At 51.3% G+C, this 17,290-nt stretch overlaps 7 protein-coding genes across 7 annotated transcripts; 4 read left to right on the top strand and 3 right to left on the bottom strand.

Moving 5' to 3' along the window:
• The first annotated feature begins 250 nt into the window (after positions 1-250).
• BDV17DRAFT_136232 (serine/threonine-protein kinase) lies at positions 251-3,163 on the top strand. The gene is made up of 6 exons (XM_073754220.1): positions 251-957; positions 1,111-1,233; positions 1,311-1,422; positions 1,477-1,681; positions 1,730-1,885; positions 1,941-3,163. Exons 1-6 carry the CDS (start codon positions 915-917, stop codon positions 2,943-2,945), a joined length of 1,644 nt encoding a protein of 547 aa, XP_073613887.1. The 5' UTR covers positions 251-914; the 3' UTR covers positions 2,946-3,163.
• Positions 3,164-4,919: 1,756 nt separating this feature from the next.
• Positions 4,920-5,760, top strand: BDV17DRAFT_136222 (uncharacterized protein). Its single transcript, XM_073754219.1, has one exon. The coding sequence runs from the start codon at positions 5,181-5,183 to the stop codon at positions 5,676-5,678; it is 498 nt and encodes a 165-aa protein (XP_073613886.1). The 5' UTR covers positions 4,920-5,180; the 3' UTR covers positions 5,679-5,760.
• A 431-nt stretch (positions 5,761-6,191) lies between these two features.
• On the bottom strand, positions 6,192-7,672 carry BDV17DRAFT_136248 (uncharacterized protein). The gene is made up of 2 exons (XM_073754221.1): positions 7,355-7,672; positions 6,192-7,297 (listed from the first exon to the last, which is right to left on the bottom strand). The coding sequence occupies exons 1-2, from the start codon at positions 7,590-7,592 to the stop codon at positions 6,705-6,707; spliced, it is 831 nt and encodes a 276-aa protein (XP_073613885.1). The 5' UTR covers positions 7,593-7,672; the 3' UTR covers positions 6,192-6,704.
• Positions 7,673-8,658: 986 nt separating this feature from the next.
• Positions 8,659-10,208, top strand: BDV17DRAFT_292940 (glycosyltransferase family 31 protein; the record flags this gene model as incomplete). Its single annotated transcript, XM_073762475.1, has 2 exons — positions 8,659-9,753; positions 9,810-10,208. The coding sequence occupies 2 exons, from the start codon at positions 8,659-8,661 to the stop codon at positions 10,206-10,208; spliced, it is 1,494 nt and encodes a 497-aa protein (XP_073613884.1).
• A 346-nt stretch (positions 10,209-10,554) lies between these two features.
• On the bottom strand, positions 10,555-12,566 carry BDV17DRAFT_268001 (glycosyltransferase family 32 protein). Its single transcript, XM_073758425.1, has one exon. It carries the CDS (start codon positions 12,048-12,050, stop codon positions 10,881-10,883), a length of 1,170 nt encoding a protein of 389 aa, XP_073613883.1. The 5' UTR covers positions 12,051-12,566; the 3' UTR covers positions 10,555-10,880.
• A 566-nt stretch (positions 12,567-13,132) lies between these two features.
• exg2 (putative exo-beta-1,3-glucanase) lies at positions 13,133-16,302 on the top strand. The gene is made up of 3 exons (XM_073754218.1): positions 13,133-14,362; positions 14,415-15,424; positions 15,498-16,302. Exons 1-3 carry the CDS (start codon positions 13,313-13,315, stop codon positions 15,919-15,921), a joined length of 2,484 nt encoding a protein of 827 aa, XP_073613882.1. The 5' UTR covers positions 13,133-13,312; the 3' UTR covers positions 15,922-16,302.
• Positions 15,862-17,122, bottom strand: BDV17DRAFT_136184 (uncharacterized protein). The gene is made up of 2 exons (XM_073754217.1): positions 16,729-17,122; positions 15,862-16,650 (listed from the first exon to the last, which is right to left on the bottom strand). Exons 1-2 carry the CDS (start codon positions 16,999-17,001, stop codon positions 16,270-16,272), a joined length of 654 nt encoding a protein of 217 aa, XP_073613881.1. The 5' UTR covers positions 17,002-17,122; the 3' UTR covers positions 15,862-16,269.
• Between the last annotated feature and the right edge of the window lie 168 nt (positions 17,123-17,290).

The following is a 17,290-nucleotide window of genomic DNA, read 5'->3' as shown; positions in this document are numbered from 1 at the left end:
GAAGGCCGAGAGCGACAGGTCTCTGGTTAGTGGTTAGTGGTGACTGGTTGCTGGTAGACTAGAGATGGTGAGCAAGATGAAACGCGATCTGCAGCTCTCAGCCTGCGAACAAAATGAACCAAAAAACGTGGCGGCCACGAGTTCGCGATGGGTGGTGAAAGAAAGAATGGCCCGTTATACCAGGGATACGGTAGCCCAGGAGAAGAGGATAATAGTTAACCATTAAACTTCTTCTGTCTTGTCATTGTTGAGGTTCAGGTGTTCTGCAGAAATCTTGACTTTGCGCAAGCTGGAGTCTTAACTCTAACGACATCCACCAGACCTCAAGCTAGCGGCCCGCCTCCATCGCCATCCTGGAAACTCAACTCGCACGTCTCCTTTTCACCACTCGCTCCTTTTCCTCCAGCTTCTCTCCTCCCCTTCCACTCCCTCTTCAAGCAAAACTATAGTCATTATCTTGGCTTTCTTGTTCTTCATTCCGGTACGTCACGCCCTCCCAGCCCTGCCATCGCCACGTCTCCCTGCTTTGATCCGTCCGCTCTCCCTGCACATGCCCGTCCTCAACTCAGACAGCTCTTTGTCTACATGAGACCTCAATTAAACAATCGCATTCTCTCTGACTTATCTCTCCCCGTCTAGGTCTGCATGCCGTGAATTCTGAATTTCCTAATAAACTCGTCCTCCGCCCCTCCCTCTTTTCCTCCCATCGGCCTCTATCTTCTCCTCTCCGCCCTCATCTCATCCATCTGCGAACGGCCTCCATCAACGTCCAGCTGTCGACCAGCTCCGACCACACTACTCCGTCGTTTCATCTCGGCAACACAAACAACGAATTAGCACACGCTCGAATGGGATGCTCGCGCAGGTGACGCAAACAACGATCCCAGACTCTCTTGTTACACGGATTTTTCTAGATGGGAAATTCCCAAGGGAGACAGGTGGCCTCCGACAATGAGGGTACGTACACACAACATACCCATCAACTTTGATATCTCGAGCCGGTGGTCGGTCCAAGCTTCGTCATGGGCGCTGGCGCGGACGGGCACGGACACGGATCGGGAGCAAACTACATCGGATTTTGAGACTTGGGAAATGCTGATAGTGGAGTAGTGAACTTGAATCAGTTTCGGCTGCTTCGAGTTGTCGGGAAGGGCGCCTTTGGTAAAGTCCGTATCGTGGAGAAGAAGGATACGGGGTTGACTTTCGCGTTGAAGTATATTCGGAAGGAGGAAGGTGTGTTTGCATTATTTTCTTTAATTGAACTTTTAATTTGCTTCGTGAATGGCTAACTGACGTGTTTTGCTTGATAGTGGTACGTTCGGAAAGCGTACGGAATATCATTCGCGAACGGCGAATGCTCGAGCATCTCAACCATCCTTTCCTCTGCAACTTGCGGTACAGCTTTCAAGACATAGAATACATGTGCGTTTGTCTCTCGATCTAGAATTTCGACTCCGCCATTGCTGACTTGATAAGTTACATCGTGGTGGATTTAATGAATGGTGGTGATTTGCGGTTTCATATCTCGCGAAAATGTTTTACGGAGGACGCGGTGCGCTTCTGGCTCGCTGAATTAGGCTGCGCTTTGAGGTACATTCACTCTCAGGGCATCATTCATCGGGACGTCAAGCCGGACAATGTGCTTCTGGACTCAGAAGGACACGTTCATTTGGCAGATTTTGTAGGTTTTCTGCTCCATCTTATCGCGGGCTTGCTCTAACATTGGCAGAATGTTGCGTCTGACTTCCGACCTGGAAAACCTCTTACGAGTAAATCGGGCACACTGGCATATCTCGCTCCCGAGGTGTACGGAGGCGGAGGTTACTATTGCGAAGTCGATTGGTGGTCGTTAGGTGTTACTTTCTACGAGTGCATCTACAACAAGGTTCGAAATCTGTCACCTGCAAGAAACATCTGTTATCAGGCTAACGAAAGTACAGAGACCATTTGAAGGCCGGTCCCAGGATACTCTCAGCGAGAACATCAAGAAAGCGCAGCCCAAATACTTTGTCACGAACCCCGCGGTTTCTATTCCTTGCTTGCGAGCCATGTCGGCGTTGATGGAGAAGGACCGGAGCAAACGAATTGGTGCCGCCAGCTTTGAGAGCTTCATGTCGCACCAGTTTTTTGCCGATATTGACTTTGCTGCTTTAGAGCGAAAAGAGATTCTCCCCGTCTTCCGCCCATCAAGCGACAAGACCAACTTCGATGCTACGTACGATTTGGAGGAACTGCTTTTGGAAGAAGCTCCGCTCGAAGCCAGAGCCCGGAGACAAAAGCCCAGGGCAGAGCTGAGGGAGGATGCGACTGCGAAGGAGATTCGCGAAGACGAGCTTCATCGACTCATCGAAACTATGTTTGAGCCTTTCGACTACACCGTCATGAATTACCGCGGAAATGCAGCTGAAGCGATCGCCGCCTCTACGAACCCTGAAGACTGTATCCAAACAACGACCTCTTCAATTCATTCGCGACACTATTCCCAGCCTGACTCGACACGAGGCTCACCTGCCCGTCCAGAGGGATCACCCTCGCCCTCCCGCCTGCCTATTCCCGACAACCAGTCTTCGATCGGTGAGGCCCTCGAAACCACGGCCAGCCAGCCCCCATTGAGCCCCTCAACACAGCCCACTCCACCCCCACCTGCTCCAAACTTTCACCGTCCTTTCGTCCCACCGCCATCACAACGACCTCGACCCACAGCGCGCAAGACGAGCAAGGGCGGCGGTGTCCAAATGGTTCTCGAAGAAGCGGGCAGCTGGAGCGAGCTTGCCGACCAGAGCACCACACTCCCCGCCGAGGGCTTCGATGCTGGCAGCAAGGGCAAGTCTAGCAACAGTGGTATGCTTTCCTTCCTCAGTCGCAAAAAGGGTCGCGATAGGAGTCCGAAGCCCCAGGAACCTGGTGTTCTTGGCAAGGAGGGAGCGCGACAGATCATCAGTTGAACGACTCGGAACTCTCAGGGATAACGCATCCCTCAATCATTCGCTTAGCGTAGCTAGCTGGATTAATCAATTGTCCAACACCATAGGAAACAATGGCGTGATTCGATCCATATCAGCTGGCGACAATAATCTTGGTCTACACGATAGCTGTGATCCCTGGCGACGGTCTCAAACAAGACAGGGGAACCCTGCTCCTCGGCAATTCAGCGCAATCACGTTGACAAGAAAAACAACAACCTGAATCTATATGAAACAGGCTGCTCGGATACATCGAAAGCCAACTTTTGGATCTAACGTTGACTGATCCTCGAAATCAATTCATAATCAATTTTCACTTTTTTTTTTCTTCTTCAATATTTTCATATTTCTGATACCTGATCTGATTGATTGATTCCCCTGGCTTCAGCGCTGACCTATCTGTCTCCATTTCATCTCATGTTTGCTTTTCATTTCTTTAATCTTATTCCATTTCATTCCATCTCATTCGCTTCTCATCTCTTCGTTTTCTGGGTGGCTCCGGAGTTAACAGAACTGGGTGGCAAACTGATCCTTATTGATTCACTGACTCTGACTCTGACTGTGACTGACACTTAACACTGACATATGATGCCCGGATATACAATACGTACACAGTCTCTCTTATACTTATACATCTCATTCTGTTTCATTGCCCAGCCCAGCCCAGCCCAGCCCAGCATATTGCCTTGCGTTGTTTTCTGATTCAATTGGATCGGATATGTGTGTAAAGCCAGGCCGTACATATTCCCGCATTCCAGTTTCTCTCATCATGTGCGTCTACATATAGCTGGACCACGAGGCGAGGCGGAAGTTGAAGCAAAGTCGGATATGATTATGCACTGAGGTCGACCTGCCCTGCATTCTGGTCGGCATTTCTTTGGGCGTTGATACCAATCTCATTTTACAAACGCATACTCATCTTGTGGTCTTCGGTCGATAGTTATATGAGGTTTACCGTAATAGTACATATAGTAGTAGCTGGGCCTGGAAAAGCACTTCCGCTGCGACTGGACCCTCCGAGAGCACGGCATGTCTATAGCTGTGGATCTTCTCTAGTCTCTACCTAGTAGTTACTGGGCGAGTTATTCATAATCATCGGCGAGGTGAGCGAAGACAGTTGCAAATTCCCTGGAACAAAATGATGTCCTACCTTGGGACTGGAATTGCCCGACTTATTTATAGAACCATCATAGGTTAATTTGGGAACGAGAGCGTTGTTTTGAACTCAGAAGAGAACAAGTCTTTGAGTAAGTAGTGAGGATAAAGTAACTGTGCCTTAACCGACTACTTTCTAGATGCTAAACAAAACACAAATAAAGGTTGAAGCAATGGAGAACTTGAGATCACCAACGCCAACACCGGATGCTCTAAAGGACTGATAGCTACCTGGTCCAAACAGACAGGGCCAATTAAGACCTCCCAGAATACAAAGCCGCGATTGTCGGCCCATCATCCGCACTGTAATGGATGGGCGTGAAGCCAGCCCCGTCAGCTAGAGTGGGATCACAGCCTGCCTGGACGAGTATTTTGACGACCTGCGCAGCCGTCTTATGGGCCGCAACATGCAGCAGATACTTCGAGTCCTGCTTGCCGAGCTCCTTGTCTGCACCGCGGTCAAGGAGGAGCTGGACGGTTGCACCATTGACCCCCCATACAGCAGCAGCCAGGGCTGCGCAACCCGAAAAAGTGTCATAGGTTTTGGCAAACTCTCTAAAGACATCTGGGCTCCTTTCCCCGGCCCAGGATATTGAATGCTTATTTACACAATCAGATGCGTTGATCTGGGCTCCTTGGCCGAGCAACAATTTGGCGACCTCGGTATGGCCTCTAACGCACGCCTAGAGCAAGGTAGTGCAGCCGCCTATGTCAACTTTGTGGATGTTTGCATCGTGGTCAAGTAGCACGCGGACTGTGTCTGCGTGACCATTCCTCGCGACAGACATAAGCGCTGTCCCCTGCCGCTCTGGTTCAGAGTTGACATCAATATCTAGATCTAAGAGGACCGCAACAATGTCCTCGTAGCCAACAGAAGCTGGCCATATCAATACGAGTTCCTTGGAGGCTTCCGAGCGTCCAGTTGGTCGCTCAACAGGCACAGCGACGTTCGCTCCTGCCTCCACTAGCAGTCTAAGATTCTCAGCCCGATTTTTGAACATCGCCGCAGAAACTGCTGGCGTACCTTGAAAATCAACGACATTCAAATCTATACCTTTCCTTATGAGAACTTGCAGGAAGCTGGCCTTTGGACTCTTTGCAGCTTCTATCAGGGATTCGGGGCTTGCGGGGGGCAAACCAGAGTCAATCAGCTTCAGGCAAACTTGCTCCGTTTTGTCCGACCAGATCCCGTTCTCGATTGCCTTGGGAAGTGGCCTCCCGTGGGTGTCCGGGAACGGCTTTCCGTTTGCCTCTAGGATTACCTTGAAGCGGTCAAGTAATCTAATAGGACGTCAATTACCTGCGGAATATTCTGAAAGGATAAGGGCAGCTCTATACTCTCCAATATGGCTTGGGTCAGTTCACTCAGGTCATCTGGAAAGGCCAGCATCCGTTCCATTACCATCGCAAGGACATGAGAAGGTTGACGCTCAATTGAAATTGCCAACGGTGTCGTCCTGGAATCTTGCAAATCTGACTCGAGGAGGGTATGGACATCAACCCGAGGGAGACTTGGAATTGCCAGACATAGCCAAATGGAGTGCGGTGAGACCACGTTGATCACGAGCACTGAGGTCAGGAACAAAAGGGAGCAGGAATTCGAGGGCACATTCGGGGAGATGCCAGCGTCAAGCAATAGTCTCACGGTTTTGATGAAGCCCGCCGCATAGGCGTTCATCAAGCTATCCCACTGTAGCACCGGCCTCTGCATAATAATTATCTTCATGCTCCTCTCAACGAGATATGACGTTCTTTCGTCCGCCCCATTCTTGGAAATGCATTCAATTGCCCTCGTCCACTGTTTCTCGGTCGCGCTCGAAAGGCTGAAGAGGACCCGAGAGGCAGCTTTCTTGGCCTTCTTGGAGGTGAGGGAAAATGCCACCAGGTCACGAGGCGATAGGTTTTTTATCACATCTAGGATCAGCTCGAATGGGAGGCAGTCGAGGAGCGAGGGGTAGTGCCATGGTTCTGTTTTTTGACTTGGTAAGTTGATCAGTTGGTGAATTGGTTGATAACCGTCATGATTCGACAAGTCCCTGGGGCATGAGCCTGCTTTTGAATGATGATTCACGATACAGATGCTCTTTCGGCTTTGACGCTGGAGAAGAGTGAAAGAAAAAATGTTAGTCTCAAAGGAGAGTCAAACAATGACTGTGAAGTGCAAACAAAATGGAAGCTTCTTTCTGTTCGATCCGCAAGCACAATGACGGGCTTGAAAGCCACTCCCTAGCGGGCAGACCAACCCGTCGACCAAAACTGCAATTGCTCGATGGTATCATGTACGGCAAAGAAAATTATACCCAGAATAAGTAAGCAAAGAGGGAAGCCACGAATTCTTTTAAAGACATAAAGTTGAGTAAGGGGTAATATCGTATATTAGAAGGCATATGGAAGTTAAGTAAACACGAATAAAGAAAAGGAGTTCTCAGAACGAGTCTCATCGAGGCGTCACTTGGTATAAGTTTAAACTCTTAATCTGACTCCCAACGCCCGATAGCCCTTGATCATTGATCTTCGTCAACTGTTCGGCGGCGGCGATAGGTCAAGGCCAGATTGGAACGGCCTTTGTTGAGTAAACCGGGAAACCTAATGCCCAGGCAACTCCTGGAACCTGGACTGAACACCAACTCCAACGTTCGCAGCATCAACCTCACTCGGTGCCGACAACCTCGTCCAGTCTGGTTTGGCGCCCATTTCCGAGACTGGAGGGGTTTGACCCGTATATCCGGCGCCATACCCTGCTGTCCCTGGCGGAAGCTGCGGCGGTTGTTGCTGAGCCTGAAGTGCCGCATTGGCCTTGGAGCGACGACCGAGGTAAAAGACTGCTGCGCCGGCGAGAGCGAGGGCTGGAACACCTAGGCCAATGCCAACACCGAGACCAACCTTGGCGTTTGGGTCGAGACCGCCGTCGTCCTCTTCCCCGGAGCTTGAGGGTTCGTCTGTCTGTGGACCGGACGTAGGGCTTGATGTGGGGTCGGGGGTTGAACTTGGGGTGGTTGATGTGGAGGGATCGGAATCTGAAACGTTGATGCGGAAGTATGAGCTTGAAAAGTATGGGTCTCCTCCTTCGGTTTCACGATTCTCGTTCCAGAGGGTGAGGAAAAAGACGTCGTTCCAAGTGTAATTGACGCTGGGATTCATGTCGTATTTGAATGAGCTTGACCCGTTTTCCTGGTTCTCTGCATCATTCTTAGTACATATGCATGATATTCTTGTTGGGTCTTAGCCGTGCATACCGAAAAGCGCGATGAAAGAAGCGTTCTCGTTTTGGTACATAATGAGACTAACTGTTGTCCAGTTGGTTGTCCAGCTTATGAGGGTCTCATCGTGCTGTTGATAGATGGGATAGGCCTCTGTCCTATTTCCGTTGTTGAGCTGAGCCTGGTAAGAGCCAGGGCTGAGGAAGAAGTTCGTCGACTGAGCGTAGCAAAGACTGACGCCACAGACGGCGATAAGAGAGCTGAAAGGCTTCATTCTTCTCACGCATGCCTGGCTCTAAGACGAACAGAGTAGTTGTTATAGAGCCCTGGCGGTTGAGTATCGTAAGACGCGGCTGATGGACGAGACAGCGCAACCGTCACGACTTCATCCCCAGGACGCAAAGCCAGAGGACTCGAAGAAAAAGCCCGGGCCATTCAGCTTTTAACCTTTGACAAGAGGCTAAGCCTGGCCTGCTCGTGCAAGTGCATTCTGCAGATCGAGGCTCGACGTGGACCACACGCTCTATGGTCATACAAGAGTAGACCTTGGTCGATAAGGCCACGCGCTATTAGCGTCATTTGGCCCCCAGCTTGTAGGTGCAGCCACTGCATGGAAACAAGGCTGAGGTCCTGACACAAGCCATAAGATAGCCGTCGTACAGCACCCATTTGTCAACGGGAGAGACTCATTTCAACCCTGAAGTGCTCCAACGGTGCAGGTATTACCGGCAAGGAGTCTGCGATGGGTCTTGCAGTCCCGGACGGCAAGTTGCGTGAAGAATAAAGACGACAGGTTGTCCAGCCGCATTGGCATGCAGTAATCTGCGTCATGTTGGCTGGACCATTCCAATGAAGAGAGGCAGGTTATCGCCGTGGCTTTGTTGCCGGCTGATCTGATCATATACGGGGGCTCCTGTGCGGTGACGGGACAAGAGTGAGTGGAGTTGGCGGGCGAGTGTCAGAGGCTGTTAGAGGCTGTCAGTGGCAGTCTAGGCAGTGGTAGTGGGTATTGGCGCAGTGATTGGCAGCTTAGGGTCGCAAGCTAAAACCAGAGTCGGACGCCTGAAACTCGACGAACGATGTGGCCTTGAATCTGAACCAAGTGGGATCAGTTCATGAATTAATTGCACTGCCTGGTGGACTGTGGACTGTGGGGAGTGTCTTAAGACTACGTAGAATTGAAAGAGAGAAAGACAGGAGAAGCGTTGTTCCATGTCTGACTCAGACACCAACCCGGAAGTAGTCGTCATCGTCAGATGCTTCGATCAGAACTCTTGATCTTCAGTCCTTTCCGCTCGTTGGCTTTCACACTATCGTTTCTAACCTTTTATCCTTTCCTCATGCGACCACCGGATTCGTGGCTGAATGTCAAGCCCCGAAAGACCGTGTGGGTGGCGCTGGCCGCCATCTGCCTGGCCTGCACGTCCTTGCTGCTCTTCTACCAGTACGAGGACATCCCACTCTCAGCAAATCAGCCAGTAAGCCCGATACTGGACGCCAGTAATAGCACAAGCACAAACTTCAATAACAACGCCGCTGAGGCCGTCACCGAAGACACAAGCAACAACGGGAATGCAAATGCAAGCAATAATATCACTCAGTATAACCCCAGCAATGCCGTGCAAGGCGACCGCCGCTGTCAAGCCTTTTCGGACCCCGGCAACATCGTCTTCGTGATCAAAACCGGTGCGACCGAAGTCTACGAGAAGCTCCCCACCCAACTCCTCACAACTCTCGGTTGCGTCCAGGACTTCCTCCTCTTTTCTGATCTCGACGAGCAAATCGGTCCCTACCGCATCCGCGATACCCTCGCCGACTTCAATGCAACCCTCAAAGAAACCCTCCCCGACTTCGAGCTGTACCGACTACAGCATGAGTTCCGACGCACGAATCAGGACATGGCCAGTCTGAAGGGCGATAAAGCGTGGAAGCTGGACAAGTATAAATTCCTGCACCTTGTTGAGAAGGCGTGGCTGGAGCGGCCCAATCGCGATTGGTACTTTTTCTTCGAGACGGATACATACATTGTCTGGACAAATCTTATCCTCTGGATGCAACGCATCTCCCCGCCAACGGAGGCGCTTTATCTAGGTTCGATCGCCTACTTCATGAATGACCCGTTCGCGCACGGCGGGAGCGGGTTCCTTATCTCCGGCGAGCTTCTGAAGCAGTTTATCGGCGATGGCGGGCTCGCCAATAAATACGATGACTCCTTCACGCAGAATTGCTGCGGCGACTCCGTGCTCGCAAATACCATCCAGAAAGAGCTAGATCTTCAAGTTCAGCAGATGTTCCCACAGATCAATGGCGAGAAACCATCTACGCTTCCCTTTGGCCCGACGCACTGGTGCCAGCCCGTCGTGACGATGCACCACCTCCACCCCCGAGAGCGCACTGCCATCTTTGACTTTGAGCAGGCTCGGCCTGATTTAACTGTACGTCCTTTCCGTCTATCTCCCTCTGCATCAACCTAACAATATCATCGAAACAGAAACCCCTAACCTTCGCCGAACTCTCGCATCTCCCCTTCCCCAGCAACAGCACCAGCACAAATAGCACATCCACATCCACATCCACAATGCGCACCTACGAAGAAGACTGGGACAACATGTCCAACATCCGAATCTCCTTCGCCGGCTCCCTCTCCGCCTCCCTCGAAACCTGCCGCGACGCCTGCGCCGGTCTCGAGCAGTGCTTCCAGTGGCGGTACAACACAGACGGCGAATGCGAGGTCTCGACGCAGGCGTTCCGGATGGGCGGGAAGAAGATGCCCGATGAAGATGGGAAGCGGTGGTTCTCGGGTTGGAATACAGAGTTGATTGAGCGGTGGCGAGAGGATCATCCTTGTGAGGAGGTGCTCTGGGTTGAGCCGAAGCCTGTGGCGGAGTGAGTGGGTGAGTGAGTGATTGAGGTAGGTAGGTAGGTGAATGCAGTGCTAGCTGGGTTACGGGACAGCTAAGGTGTTTGCATTGCGTGGGTGTTATTCCTTTGGGTATGGCTATTGTTTCGCTATTGCCATCGCTTTGCTCTTTCTCAGGCGGGCACTTGAGAGGGGGTATTTTTCTCCATGTATGCCCGGTTGTCTATCTGCGGTGCAGGCAGGCGGCCGCTGTGACGATTTGGTATCGGTTTTGCCTCGTTTCTCGCTCTTTACTTATTTTATATTTGGTCATTTCCCCGCCTTTTGAATGCATGCCTGGACAGGAGTTAAGGTTGGTTTACCGGTCAATTTGGGATATTTCTTTCTCTGGGAAAATTAGGTATTTCATGCCGGTATATAGATAGTAGCTATTCTTATGTACAACCTGTAAATACATGCGTCCAATCATTCATATCCAACGCGTAAACAATCCGGACCCGACCGATTGGTGAATATGATTAGGGGAAACGGTAGCGAGAAATGGGAAGAATAAAGAGGTGAAAGTGGGAAGGCTAAAGGAGTTAAAGTAAAGAAGTGAAGTGAGGCTAAGAGAGTAGAAGGAAAAGTAGTAGGAAGAGAAAGGAAGTAGTGGGAAGAGAAAAGGAGAGAAGAGAAAGGTCAGGAAGTATGAAGAAATGAAGATCATGAAGAGGACTCCTTTTCGGAAGTCTCGGCCGACGCGGTTTCTTTCGGTTGAGGAGCATTCACACCCTCCTCACCACCGGCGTCGTTCTTCCAGGAGCCGGAGTAATGATGTGATACGAGGTAGGGGCCCTGGTCTTTCGGCATACCACCCTGCAGCGCGGCAAAGGCAGCCTGCGGAAGAACAAGGATATCACCAATAAGCCTCGGCTCCTTGAGACCGCGAATCTCATCTTTAGGGACAGTTTGCTGTGTTTCTTCTCCGACACTCTTCAGCAGAGCCATTGTGATAGCCTGGGGGCCCGTGACGGCGACAACGTCGGGAATCATGGGTTTCGTGAGCGCGGATAGAGAGACGTGGTTCTCGATAGCCTGTGTCTTGAGTTGCTTGACGACGTACTCGATGACAGTTTTGAAATGTTTCAGGTGCGGCTTCACCATGACCGTCCAACTTGAGAACTGCCATCCATCGAACTCAATACCCACGACGACGTTGACGGGGCGTGTTGTATCTTTCTTATATTTCTCCGGAATCCATTCGCTCACGGGCACTTCGCAGGAGACGTCAAGATCGCTCCAGATACCGCCATCGGCGTAGAGGATGAGGACGCGGAGGAAGTCGGCTTTCAAGATGGGCACGCTCAGGGACATGTATGTTTCGAGGACGTCGGGCCAGTCGGCGTAGTTTTCGCGGACATATTGGTCGGCGCTCTCGTCGGTAAGAAGTTCGTGGCGGAAGTTGGGGTTCTTCTCGAGCCATAAATCCATCAACTTCTGGGCCTTTTCGGTGACGCCCTTAGAACCACATTTGTGCCAGATCTTCGCAGGGAATGTAGGGGATGCTTGATGCGCGAGGAGAGGCTTGATGACCGAGCCGGAGTCGTTTTCATCTTGTGACTGAAGGTTTGGTGTTTTCGGAGGATTTTGAGCGTCTGCGGTCTTCTCGGGAATCACGGTTTTTGTAGCTGTCACGGTGCTAGTGACCGTCACGGTAGCGGGGTCTATTTTGGAGGTAATCGCGGCGGGAATAGAGGTTTGTAGAGACATTTCGAGGTTTTGATTTTCGGCGTTGAGGTGCATGTTTCGATTGAAAGTCCACATGTTGAAGAGAACAAGGAAGAAGACAACGCCCGCTACCCAGCGACTCGGGCTCACCATGAGGCCCGCCATCGTGAAACGAGGGTATAGAGCGCAAGAAAATCGAGATCGAAAGGTTCGTCAAAAGGTTGGGAAGAAAAGAGCGTGGAAAACGGTCCGAGTCGGAAAATGCGATGAACAAAGACTTTTAGCAGAAGCGCATGGCTGAGATTGTTGACCAGAAAAGTGGTGAAAGACGTCGGACGAGGCTTTGGGAGGCTTTCCAGAGCTGAAGAAGGGAAAGAGAGGCTTATGCAGGGGCCACTCTGTCGCTCATTAAAAGTTGCCGGATACGCAATCTCGAGTCTCGACGCGGGAGTAATGAACAGTCCAACTGATATGTACCCTGCAAAATGCAAACATTCGAAGCCGACGGCTCAAAAGGTGACGAGGGGGGTGAAGAGAGATCGCCTTCACTATGTGGAAGCCTGAATCGTGAAGGAAATCAGCCCGCCAGCGAGAAGGGCTATATTTGGCGATTGATCTCTGGATCAGGAGAAACTTTGACAGGAAGGAGGCTAAGCTCCAGTCACTGTTATTGGAGTGGCGACGCCTGTCTGGATTAAAAAGACCCTGCTGGAAAAGACGCGGCCTCAGTGGCTTTGACTCTCATGAAGAGGGTCAGATGTGCATCCACTGCGCCTCCACTGGCCCCGCCACGGTCTAATTGAGTTTCTGTCATTGGGCAATAGGCAGATATAAGGCCAATTGGATCATTCGGGGCGTCAAAAGAATGCGCTGTTGGCCCATTGCGGGCCTCGGCCGATTCATGCTGTTGTGGCGGAAGTACAATGATCCGGTCGCTTACCTAACACCGGTGTTTGCAAGCCACATGCGATCAACGTCTGACAAGGACTATTGCCGGCCTAAAAGAAATCAAAATAACCTGGTTAGAGCCTCGATTATAATTATAGTTCTGATGGATGCTATATAAAATTTAACCTTCTCTCCATCTTCCATGGTATCGCTCGACTTGAACTTAGGATGTGAGTTCAAATGATTCATGGTTGGCACGTGCCAGCATCACGCTATCCCGATCAGGAAAACCAGAAACATCCAGGCATCAAATCAAGACAATAATAACCCAGGAGCTCCTTGGCCATTCTCGTCGACCACTTGGCGAAGCAAACCTGCTGGCGACCTGAAATTCGCGCTCGGGTTCATTCACTCCTCAAGTTCCTTCCACAGCTTCAGTGCCCCATCTCCGTTCAGATCTCGGTAGAGCTCCGTGGGGCACAAACATTCCCGCTAACAATCGCCCACGAGTTCCACACATTCTCCGATAATAGCATTGCATGCCCAGTCAATCCCGTAGTCGTGACCGATACGGTCGCGACCATGACCGAGACCGGTCCCGTGTCCAATCCCGACGAAGATACCAGGAGGATGAATCCGACTCTGAGGACTTCGAGGACAGCCCGCGCGACCGGCGCTACAGACGAGGCGGCTACCGTCGCACACGGGGCGTTTCACGAGACTACGATTCTTACGACAATTACGAAATAGAACGACGAGATGATGAACGACGACGGGAACGAGCGAGGGCTTCGCCGGCCACCTCTCCCCGCAAACGAGAACGTACACGCGATCGAGACGGTGGACACCGACGACGGAGAACCGACGACGAAGCCAGCCCCGCACCGGGAGCACACCGGGAGCGAGGATCGCGGACAAGAGATGCAGGGCGGAATCGTGACCGGAACCTGGAGGATGAGGAACTGGCAGAAGCACGAAGGCACCGCCGCCGAGAACGAGAGCGCGAGCGGGAAAGGCGTTCTGCGACCTTCAAGCATCAAAGCACGGAGTCCTCAGGCAGCGCTGCTGGCTTGCTTAATGCAGACGCATTAGCCAAGCTCAGAGCACAGCATGAAGAGCAAGACCGTTTGGAGCAACGCCAGGCAGAAAAGGATGCAAAAGCGGAGAGAAAAAGAAGGCGCAAACGCGCAGCGGTTGAAGGACGGATGCAGACTCTCGAGCCGTTCCCTGATGAGGTACCCCGTGGTCAGTCCAAAGGACGCATTGTGTCAGGAGCATATCTGGAAGAAGGCAGGGCCGCGGGAGAAGTCAGATTGCGCGGGGGTGGAAGAGGGCTGCCAACGGAAAAGCACTGGGAGGAAGATAGTGCTGGTTCGGCTGCGAAGCCACCGTTCTGGAAGCGAAGAAGATGGTGGTGGATAGGCGCCCTTGCCGTTATTGCCATTATCATAATCATAGTCGTCGCCGTTGTCGTATCGAAGAACAAGAACAGCGGCTCAGACTCCGCCTCAGACTCGTCAGGCTCGTCGGAGTCTAGCGGCGGTGGTGATACCTCCGCGCTGGATGGCCTAGATCGTGACAGTATTCCAGTATGTTTGGCTTTCTACTTTTGTGCGTCTAAGTGATACTGACCCTCTTCAGAAATCCGCGCAAGGAACAGTTCTGGATCCATGGACATGGTACGAAACAACAGACTTTAACGTGACATATACAAGCGAAACCGTTGGTGGCCTCTCTATCATGGGCCTGAACTCCACCTGGGACGATTCTGCACGGCCGAACGAGAACGTACCTCCACTTAACAAGCCATTCCCTTACGGGTCACAGCCTATCCGCGGGGTGAACATTGGAGGATTGTTGTATCTCGAGCCTTGGATCACGCCGTCATTCTTCGAAGGTTATTCTTCAGATGTGATTGATGAATACACTCTCAGCAAGCAACTAGGTGATAAGACCGCCGCAAAGCTCGAGAAGCACTATGCAACCTTTATCACCGAGCAAGATTTCAAAGATATCCGCGATGCTGGGCTTGACCACGTTCGGATCCCATTCAACTACTGGGCAGCGACTCCTATTGATGGCGAGCCGTACGTTCCTCGAATCGCGTGGCGTTATCTCTTGCGCGCTATTGAATACTGTCGCAAGTACGGGCTACGAGTGAAGCTCGACCCGCACGGTCTTCCCGGCAGCCAAAACGGTTTCAACCATAGTGGAAGACAAGGCGCCATAAATTGGCTAAACGGAGACGATGGTGACAAAAATGCCCAACTTTCCCTCGACTTTCACGACAAGATCTCCAAGTTCTTTGCCCAGGATCGCTACAAAAATATCGTTGCTATCTATGGCCTTGCCAACGAACCGTACATGCTCTCTCTGGACATCGAGAAAGTCCTCAACTGGACTATAAAAGCCACCGAGATGGTACAGAAGAACGGCATTACAGCCTTTGTCGCACTCCATGACGGCTTCCTCAACCTCAGCAAGTGGAAGACCATGCTCAAGAACGGTCCCTCGAACAATATGGTCCTCGATACCCACCAGTACACCATCTTCAACACCGCCCAGATCGTCCTTAACCACACCGCCAAGGTCAACCTCGTCTGCAACGACTGGCACGCCATGATTGGTGAGATCAACACTACATCTGCAGGGTGCGTATTTCCACTTCTCCTCCCTCTCATCTGTTTCTCATTCAGACGTAGAGATATACTGACAAACACAAAGCTGGGGCCCGACAATCTGCGGCGAATGGTCCCAAGCCGACACTGACTGCGCCACGAACCTCAACAACGTCGGCCGCGGGACCCGCTGGGAAGGCACTTACTTCGGCGAAGAAGATACAACACAGTACTGCCCAACCGCCGACCAGGACAACGCTCCCGCATGTAGCTGCCAGTCCGCAAACGCCGACCCCGCTGATTACTCCGACGACTACAAGAAGTTCCTGCAGACCTACGCGGAGGCCCAAATGAGTGCGTTCGAGACTGCCCAGGGCTGGTTCTATTGGACTTGGGCGACGGAGTCTGCGTCGCAGTGGAGTTATCGTGATGGGTGGAAGAATGGGTACATGCCGGCTAAGGCTTACGCGCCGGAGTTCAAGTGTGGGGATGAGCTGCCGAGTTTTGGCAATTTGGCGGAGTACTATTGAAGAAAGGGTGTATATTGCATGGCAGGGCTTTTTGTTGGCTTGTTAGGCTTGCAGATATGTCTTATTGGATTTGTGTACATATGGTCCTTCTGCATTTTGCCTCATGGTATGTTTGATGATATAATGTCAATTGTTTTTACTACATACGAGCAATGGTGAAACTATCTAGGTTGGCCAATAAAACAAGCAATCGAACTATGTCCTCAACAGCACAAATCTTACGTTGGACCACGGCCACATCTTTCTTCGCCTCCTTAAACCATGCTCCAAACTCTGCTCCAGAGCTACGAAATCTTCATTTCGAGTTCCTCGTTCCGTACACCATTCAATGTCCCCTCTAGATAGTCGTTACGGAAGGGGCCCCGAAACCTGCCATCGAACTGATAGCTTAACGAATTTTGTCGTCGGTATGGTCTGTATCGGGAGAATGACCGGATGACTCTGACTCTGGGCGAGTTGTTGCTGAAGAATCACCTTCTTCGGAAGGCGAGGGCGAGTCGCTATCTGGCTGTAGTAGCGGCTTGGATTCTGTCCGATCTTTCGCCTCCTTTTTGATGAACTTGCGACGCTCTTTTGCTTTCTGTTCTTCTTTTCGTTCTTGTTTGCGTTCTTCATCGGTTTTCGGGCAGTCGGCGCCCCACCATTCGTCGTAATCGTGACCCATTCTAGAACGCAGCAAGATGGACAATAGACCCGTGGAATGGCTTGATTAATGTTGGATGGATAGTCCTGTTTAGATAATGGTCCATGGTCAGAATTCGCCTATACAGACCATAATGTATCGGACCGTCCTGGATAAACACTGACCGTGCTAGATATTGATGACCGAGGTACTGAGCTTCTGAGGGTATGGAATGATGGATGATATTGGAGTAAATAACGCTCGAAAGAGTGTATGTAGCTTTCAACTGTCTTGATAAAAGTTCTAGAAAGCACAGAGTGTGTGACACTACATTGAGCTTGGAGTTTTTGCCTTAGGAGTGCACAATGGGCCCTTAGAAGGAAGCTGCGATTCTGCCAGGACAGTTTTTGCCATACGGATGGGCAGTAACCTTCGGCTGACTGAAATGTCGCAAGCATTATTGCCCATCACTGCATTCCTGGTTACGAAGTTTGATATCTCTGGCGTGCCGGTGGGTGGTACTATCTGAAGGCTTAGAAGTATATATATCGTGGCCATTGTTTGACTAGATTGGTCGCCTCGGAAGTAGTTCTCCTCCCCCCCACCAACTTTGAATATTGTCATATGAAGTCCTCCAAGGCTCCTAATCGATGGTTTCTCCAGAGTGGAACGATTCTTTTGAGTATGGTCGACTGCAACCTGGATGGAGTCACGTGAGCGTGCATTCTCCAAGCGACCAGTTGCAAC

This window comes from Aspergillus undulatus (assembly GCF_047715775.1).
Source record: "Aspergillus undulatus strain CBS 261.88 unplaced genomic scaffold BDV17scaffold_37, whole genome shotgun sequence".
Taxonomy (NCBI): domain Eukaryota; kingdom Fungi; phylum Ascomycota; class Eurotiomycetes; order Eurotiales; family Aspergillaceae; genus Aspergillus; species Aspergillus undulatus.
The sequence above is the reverse complement of the archived record's forward strand: the minus strand, read 5'-3'. Positions and strand labels throughout refer to the sequence as shown.

Coding starts and splice junctions, on each gene's coding strand:
- BDV17DRAFT_268001 (XM_073758425.1), bottom strand. CDS start 12,050: ATGGCGGGCCTCATGGTGAGCCCGAGTCGCTGGGTAGCGGGCGTTGTC.
- BDV17DRAFT_136248 (XM_073754221.1), bottom strand. CDS start 7,592: ATGAAGCCTTTCAGCTCTCTTATCGCCGTCTGTGGCGTCAGTCTTTGC. Junction 7,298..7,354: donor TTCTTTCATCGCGCTTTTCG/GTATGCACGGCT, acceptor AGAATGATGCAG/AGAACCAGGAAAACGGGTCA.
- BDV17DRAFT_136222 (XM_073754219.1), top strand. CDS start 5,181: ATGAGAACTTGCAGGAAGCTGGCCTTTGGACTCTTTGCAGCTTCTATC.
- exg2 (XM_073754218.1), top strand. CDS start 13,313: ATGCCCAGTCAATCCCGTAGTCGTGACCGATACGGTCGCGACCATGAC. Junction 14,363..14,414: donor TAGATCGTGACAGTATTCCA/GTATGTTTGGCT, acceptor GACCCTCTTCAG/AAATCCGCGCAAGGAACAGT. Junction 15,425..15,497: donor ATCAACACTACATCTGCAGG/GTGCGTATTTCC, acceptor ACAAACACAAAG/CTGGGGCCCGACAATCTGCG.
- BDV17DRAFT_136184 (XM_073754217.1), bottom strand. CDS start 17,001: ATGCTTGCGACATTTCAGTCAGCCGAAGGTTACTGCCCATCCGTATGG. Junction 16,651..16,728: donor GGTCATCAATATCTAGCACG/GTCAGTGTTTAT, acceptor TTATCTAAACAG/GACTATCCATCCAACATTAA.
- BDV17DRAFT_136232 (XM_073754220.1), top strand. CDS start 915: ATGGGAAATTCCCAAGGGAGACAGGTGGCCTCCGACAATGAGG. Junction 1,423..1,476: donor TTTCAAGACATAGAATACAT/GTGCGTTTGTCT, acceptor TGACTTGATAAG/TTACATCGTGGTGGATTTAA. Junction 1,886..1,940: donor ACGAGTGCATCTACAACAAG/GTTCGAAATCTG, acceptor ACGAAAGTACAG/AGACCATTTGAAGGCCGGTC.